The 7,500-nt window shown below is 40.0% G+C and overlaps 1 protein-coding gene across 1 annotated transcript in view; it reads left to right on the top strand.

Moving 5' to 3' along the window:
• The first annotated feature begins 5,255 nt into the window (after positions 1–5,255).
• The window catches only part of LOC143018130 (uncharacterized), a 12,239-nt gene continuing 9,994 nt past the window's right edge, over positions 5,256–7,500 (top strand). The window contains exons 1-2 of the mRNA XM_076173256.1: positions 5,256–5,415; positions 6,489–6,599. Of these exons, the coding sequence (XP_076029371.1) occupies positions 5,370–5,415; positions 6,489–6,599 (157 nt within the window). The 5' untranslated portion in view covers positions 5,256–5,369. The remainder of the gene's footprint in view (positions 5,416–6,488; positions 6,600–7,500) is intronic.

Consider the following 7,500-nt stretch of genomic DNA (forward strand, 5'->3'; position numbering starts at 1 on the left):
AAATGATCTGATTGGATGCCCCCAATGAATTTCTGCTCGTACCTCCGATGGGTATTGTAGATGGGGAAGTTAATTTTGGTTGCTTGGAGAAGGGAGGGTTTGATGGCGCTTTTGGGGTGAGGCGTTTACTGCTGTGGTATAGTCGATTAACTTCATTATATTCTATATGGTTTCGACCCCGAGCGAAGATCCTTTTCTTTGGTTGGGAGGGTTGGGGGTGTTTGGGGCGGGTCAGGAGACGGGTGGGATTGGTCTATGAATGCGTGTGTGTGGTGGACAAGAGTGTGTGGGATGTTGTACAGAAGGTTCTTGTTCTTTACAAAGGGAGTGGGTAAGGGGTTTAATTACCGGTTCCAGTAGCACAGATGAGTAGGTTGTAGGAGTTTGTGTAGTTCTTGTATCATGTAAGTGGTCTCTCTTGGTGCGGTCGTTCGTGTGGAACCATTAGGGGGGGGGGTTGTTCGTCTGATGGAGTTTAGTGTTTCAATATATGCGACTACAGGTCTGATCCCCCTATCGTACTCGTTTTCGAGCATCTCTGACACTGATGCGTTTCGAGTCTCTAAGACAAAGGGGCTTCTTTTTTTCAAATTGGTACATTGTACAGTTTGAGGATGACCTTGATTGCAGTTTGTGCATCTGGCTGGGTTTAGACACAGGTTACCATGTGTGAGGGTTGAGTAATAGACACATACGCTTGCTAGACAACGAGATCGTTGTTTGGTGTATTCAAAGAGCTGTTAGCGGTGTGGGCGTTAGATAGTATCTTTCTTCTCCGTATCTTGTGTAACCTACAGTTAGGTAGTTGTAGTTGACTGAAGGTCACCATTAGCGTGGGGGTATTGATCTTTTTGCATTTATGGTTTTCTTAATCCAATATACTTTTATTTTATTTGTTATCGTCTTACTATTTTGGTTTTGATCGTGTTGCTGCATTGCTTCTGACCCAGGGGGGCAGTGGGCGAGATCCAGGGATGACCCGTCATCCAGGAGGAGCCAAGAAAAGAAGGAGGGATGGGGGTCAATGGGAGTGGAGTATGTGGGGATGGAATGGGTGGGAGTGGAATTATGCCTTTGACTTTGGCAACCCCCCTTGTAAGGGGTAAAAAGCCGTTGGTATATGTATGTACTATTATTTTCATTAATTCTTCTTTCGCGTCGTATCGTAGTGGTGGAATGTGGACTGCCTCCTCACTGGTGTTTAATTTCTACGTGTTGTTCTTTGGGTTTAAGTGCTTGCTAGAGTTATTGAGGCACTCCGTATGGAGTGAGTGTGAGTAGGGTGGATCCTGAATAAGGCTGCTCAGTTGTGTAGGGTCGTGTTGAGTTGTGCTATTCTTGAGTCACAGGGGTCTACACCACCATCCGTACGGTTTGTGACAAAGAACTTTTTAATATAGGTATTCGGTATGTGAATCTAATATTCGTTTTATCCATAGGCCCAACGTTTTTATCACAAGACCGAGGTTTATCTGGAAAGGAGGGAAATAAAGGGATTTCTCATGACATACTTGCATTATTTGCCTGTAATAAGTTAGGTAGGTTTTGGTTAATCTTTCTGAAGGTGTTGTTTTTCCTTGTCTACTGCCCCACTCACGTAAAAAGAAGAAGAAAAAACGCTTAATGTAACTTAGTAGTAAGCCGAACAAAAGTTTATTGACCTATACATATCCACATATTTCTTATATACATCCTAATAAGGACTTGTTGTATGATGCTCTCTCCGCATGGGATGTTAACTGCACAAATTCTAATTTGTCGACTTTATAGGGAATTTAGTCACATGCCTACGGACTAATCTCCTCAAAATAAATAAATAGATAAATAAATTACATGAAATAAAAAGATAAATAGATAAATAAATAAACTAATCAATAAAAAAAATCAATAATGCTGTGATGAAAGGGTATATTCTAGCAATCGAAATCAGATTTTAATTGTTTTAATCTGTAAGTTCAATCTTATTTTGTTTACTCTTTTACGATAGCATAGAATTCTTTTCCAACAGGTTCTCTTCTGGCGATTTTCGAGCCACTGAATTAGACTTAGCTTATTTGAACTGTCAAAAATCATCATGGCACATGGAATGTATGGACAACCACAGCGTCGAAATATCATGGGAGAGTAACACTGTCACCCAAAGTGTCGTGGGAAGGAATTCGAAATATAAAAAATCAGGAAAGGGAGCATCAAGGGGTAATATTTCAGTGGTTTGAGATTTTTGGATGAAACTATCATCATGTCAGAAACACCAGAGGACTTGCTAAATAAGTTAAATTATTTCAAGAAGGAAGATCTTAAAACAGGTTTGAAAATTAATAAAAGAAAAACTAAAATAATGTTCATTTCCAAAGTTCAAAATAAAACAGTAATAATCGACGATGAGAATCTAAAAAAAAAAAAAACGAAAAGTATAGTTATATAACTCAAATTACAAAACTTACTCATCATAAATGTTGGTAAACATGAAAACATAATGAAAAGTTCTCTACCTATAAATTTGAAATGCAAAGTTTATCATCAGTGCATACTCGCAGCTATGATCTACGTGCGTGAAACATGAAAACTAACGAGGGCGGTGTAAAAGAAACTAAGAAGTGCACAGAGGAGAACAGAAAGATAAATTGCGGGACAAACACTGAAAGACAGTAAGAGGGTGAGGGTAAGTTGGGCGAAAAAACAGATTGTGGTGAAATATATTGTGGACATGACGAAGGAGCGGAAGAGGAACTGAATTGTCAAGTAGCTACAAAGAAGTGTAACAGATAGGCCAGATGTTCTATTGACTGGACGCCACGAGATAGCAAGTGTGGGAAAGGGAGGCCAGACAGAAAGTAGAGAGACAAGACAGAGAGGTTTGCCGGAGTGGCGTGGCAGAGGTTGGCACAGTCAAGCGACTCACAGAAGTGGTTAGGAGAGTCCTTTGTTCAGTGTTTGTGTTGGTTTATCGGTGTTTGTGTTCTTACGTAATCATCTTTACCCACTTGTTTATACAAAATTGTGTACTTCAGGATATAATTCATATTTGGATGACCCATGTCCTGACACCGTATTGATCTAGCCCCCCTGTGTCTCTTGGCATAGTTGGTTTTGAACTCGCAAATATTTTAGTCACATACCCGTTCCATCAGTAGTTCAATTTAGGAAGTAGTAGTATTCAACTCTTTTTACAAACTTTTTGTGTTTTACGTCCATACCTTTTTTCCTACCTATTGTTCGACGTGTGAAATCTAAACGAAAGTGTAATGCACGCCCAGTGTTTATGATCGACAGGGAACTGAATTGTGTTCAGTTTGGTCCCATGTAACGTGATAAGATATGCGAGTTCATCAGTAAATTTCCCGGGCCAGACAAGACGAGACTGTCATGTGTCCATGTGTTGTTCTCTCTCAAGAATCGTCATTTATTTTTGCTTTCTACCAAGAGAGAGGTTTTGGGGGGTGACACTCGTGGGATTTTTTTTTTTTTTTTTTTTTTTTTTTTTTTTTTTTTTTTTTTTTTTTTTTTTTTTTTTTTTTTTTTTTTTTTTTTTTTTCTTTTAGCTCGGGCCCATAAAGACACCATACGCTGCAGCATTATATGAAAGTCATTAGAATAAAGATAAGAAATAATATTCACACATTTTCAACTTGCTCATGGCCATCGTATCCGTTTGTTTGAATTGTTGCAAAGACATATTACTGCGGTCTTCAGAATGCATCATGCCCGTTAGAGCCAAAGTGACATCACCCATTTATAGGCTGAACGCCTCTAAACTCCCCTTAGTCAGGAGGAACCGTGAACTGTGTGCTAAGACCAAGGTCAGCTCCTTTAGTATTTGGACTCTGTACGAATTTCTACCCTTTGCTCTGGTTTAGTCCGAGTTGTTTTTGTTTGAACAGCACCCAACCCCCAAGCATGGGTTATTGACTACATCTGTTGTGCAGTTAGTATCATAGGACCTGTGGACCTGTGGACCAAGTTACTCAGCATCTTTTCATGAAAGACGACTAATCTCTACATTAAAGTGAAAATAGATAAGTAAATAAGTTAATGAATAAATAAATAGATTTATAACCAAATAAATAAATGAATAAATAAATAAATAAATAAATAGATAGATAAATAAATAGATAAATGAATAAAATAAATCTATGTCCCACCACTTCGTTGTGATATCATCACCAAAAATGGAAGCGCTGTTTATAGCTCACAAAATACTAATAACCTATTTTGATAGCTATATCATAATAGTTTGGATAAGTCCATGGTTCTTTGATAAGGCAAAGATAGGTAAATCGTTCTAGTGGATAAACATGATGCTGATGTAAGTGGTCCCGTTTTTATTGGCCACTGAGGAAGCAAACAGAGTAGATATTCAAGTCAAATTTGATTACTTGAATAATTTTTTTTTTTTTTTTTTTTTTTGAAGAGAATAACAGTTACTGGACATCTCGCAGGATGTCAAGAAAGAAGATGATTTGGGGGATTTGTTAATAGACAGTAGAAGACTATATAATCACTTACGTTATAAGATAAAAGATGGAGTCCATGATTTGCAAAGGGTCAGGCGCGTCAATTGGTAACAAACACAAATAAACTGGTATGAAGAAACCTCATGCCTGAGGTGACCTTATCCATATTAATATAGTAACAGACTTTTTGCATTTCTGGCCTGGATAACGCCAGACAGTTTTATTCCAGCGATGAGTCAACTTAGGTCAAGCAAAGCCTCCATCGATAAAGACAGTACTCGAAATGATAGGCCTCACTTTTGATACTCGCATGACCTTTGGTTAAGGATCTGAGAACGAAACTAAATAAGAAAATTAGCATACCAAAATAAGTCATGCCTGGTTCCTCTTATTTCTTTCCGAGTCATCTTTTCACGTTAATGTGGTTCCAAGGTTACATCTCTAGCCGTCACTTCCCCATAGATCTCTTTCTCTTTTCTTGAACATGAGCAAGGCCTCTGTCTTCCCTTTATTGTACTTCATGTAAATAATGATATTGGTGATGACAATGATAATAGTAGTAACAACAACAACAAGGGTAAACAGAAGACGAAGAAGGGGGACAATACGAAGATAACGAAGAGGAAAAAAGAAGAGACGAAAAAGAATGCTCTTCTTATCTTGATGCAGGTCCCTCTTAACTGCATCGTTGCAAGTGAAGCCGATTGCCAAGTTAGCAACCAGACACTTGATTCCCACACAGGAAAACTCCCATGTACCTGCAGTCACCCCATCCTATAAACTCCCGTCCACGCTGTATACATGCATGAACATATATAAACTCCGCCTTTCACTTGATAGCCAGCACACGTCTTCCTGCAGACGAATTCCAATCAGCGCTTTGCTACTGTCATAGCCGTTTGACACTTCTTCAGGATGAGGTGTCTCTTGTTCATCCTAGTCGTCCTCCCTACTATTTTAGGTATGTTCTTCCTCACTTGACTTGACTTACCAGTTACTAGCACAGAATTTTAGGCAGATTTTCATGCTGTATTATAGACTATATGAAGTTGATGAATAAAGATACTTCATTTATGACATTCTTTAGCGAGGTCGAATGTGACCTTCCACCTACACAATGATTTCACATGCGAGTTTAAACTCACCTTATATTGACAATGAACACAGGCTCCGTTGACCATATGTAGACATTGGCCATTACAATATAAAGATACAGTTTGACCAAAGTTGTGGGCCGCACTTACTGGACGTGTGGTATAGCTTTCTTGCCATCGGTCACGACCTGCATTCATGATTTTCTCGACCAGTGGTTATCGAGCTTTGGAAGATGGACCCTTGTTCACAAGTTGGTCCACGAACCGAAAACTAGTGGGAGTTTGTGGATGGAAAACGATTATTCAATTGAGTGGCGAAGTGGTCTCTCCAGGAGGCTAAAGAACAGTAATACATAAGTATGAGATACATGTGAAAAAACAGGTGGAGACCCCCTGACCTAGACCATGTCATGGCCAACTAGTATTTCCTCCATTATTTCTCCTGCTAAGGAAAATATATCTTACATTAATGTCCCTTTCTTTTCCTTGGCTGATATAAAGCTTAAAGCGTCCTTATAACAGCCACAAAACTATGAGCGTTAACGAGTTTTTGTCAACAATATTTGCTATTTTTACGCATTTTTTGCAACTTTTTAGTGCGCATAACAACGCATGCGCCTATGCTGTGCACGTATTGCCTATAACATGTGACGAAATGGATCATAGTTAGTAAACGTTGTTGGCGAAAACTCGCAAACGTCCACGGTTCTGTGGCTGGCGGGACGACGCGACGCCCGTACTTCAAAACTGATGTGGGCAATCTGTCCGTCAAATTTGCCACTGTAATATAAGAATAAATAAATAAATAGAATTTAAGTCTATCAGCCCCTCGCACATATTTCAATGCCATAACAATTTTCTTCTTCCATCTTCAATCGAGCCACTCTCCTACTTTCACGAATACTTCGAGGATTAATTAACCATTGTGTTGTTTCAATAGCCGAGTGCGAGCCCGGCTACTTTTCTTGCAGCAACGGATGGTGCTTCCACGAACGGTTAAAGTGTAACGCATACAATGACTGTCCCGATGGTGCCGACGAAAGCGACTGCAGTAAGTAGGACGATAATAACGTGGAGAGAATTTTACACAGTTACCAGGAAGTTCCCTACAATATTTCTCTATATCAGGTTTACTTCCTATATCCAATTAATCAATAAACAAATTCGTTCCCCCATATATCTCTCTGGGAGAAGGCCCACCCCAGGTAACCGGCAACAGCCACCGGATTAACCCATAAGTCACTCAAGTAAGAAGTAGTGTGTTGCTGCTGTCTGGCTATGGCTTGGGTGAGGCAGAGTAGGATGAAGTGTTCAGTGCATTTCGTGTGATGGTTGAATTCAATGTAGTTTGTTTCTGTGGCCAGCATTATTCAGTGTTGGCACTGTGTTGTGGTTCTGTTGGATGGTAACCAGAACACAGTCGTACAAGTATGATTCTTGCCACCCCCCCCCCCTCTCTCTCTCTCTCTCTCTCTCTCTCTCTCTCTCTCTCTCTCTCTCTCTCTCTCTCTCTCTCTCTCTCTCTCTCTCTCTCTCTCTCTCTCTCTCTCTCTCTCTCTCTCTCTCTCTCTCTCTCTCTCTCTCTCTCTCTCTCTCTCTCTCTCTCTCTCTCTCTCTCTCTCTCTCTCTCTCTCTCTCTCTCTCAATATTTGGGGAGGTTTGAAAAAGATGGATGTTTGGTGGTCGGGCTTCGACTGACTGGTGAATGACAGTGTTTTTGCATGGCTGTGTTGTGTGGCGCAGGTGTTAGGTTGTTTATGTATCAAGGTATGATATACTGCCGGTGTAATTTGTTACTACATTCAGTTGTGTTTATGTGGCGTAATGAAATGGGCGAGTAGAGTTGAGGATTCTTGCAGAAAACTGTGTATCTTATTTTCACGTGATGGTCTATGGGGACAATCTTGATTTCTGTTTACGGGTGCTCTTTTAGCGTGGTTTTGGTGCGTCTT

This window comes from Oratosquilla oratoria, chromosome 34 (genome assembly GCF_046742065.1).
Source record: "Oratosquilla oratoria isolate Oo_2021 chromosome 34, ASM4674206v1, whole genome shotgun sequence".
In the NCBI taxonomy this organism is placed as follows: Eukaryota; Metazoa; Arthropoda; class Malacostraca; order Stomatopoda; family Squillidae; genus Oratosquilla; species Oratosquilla oratoria.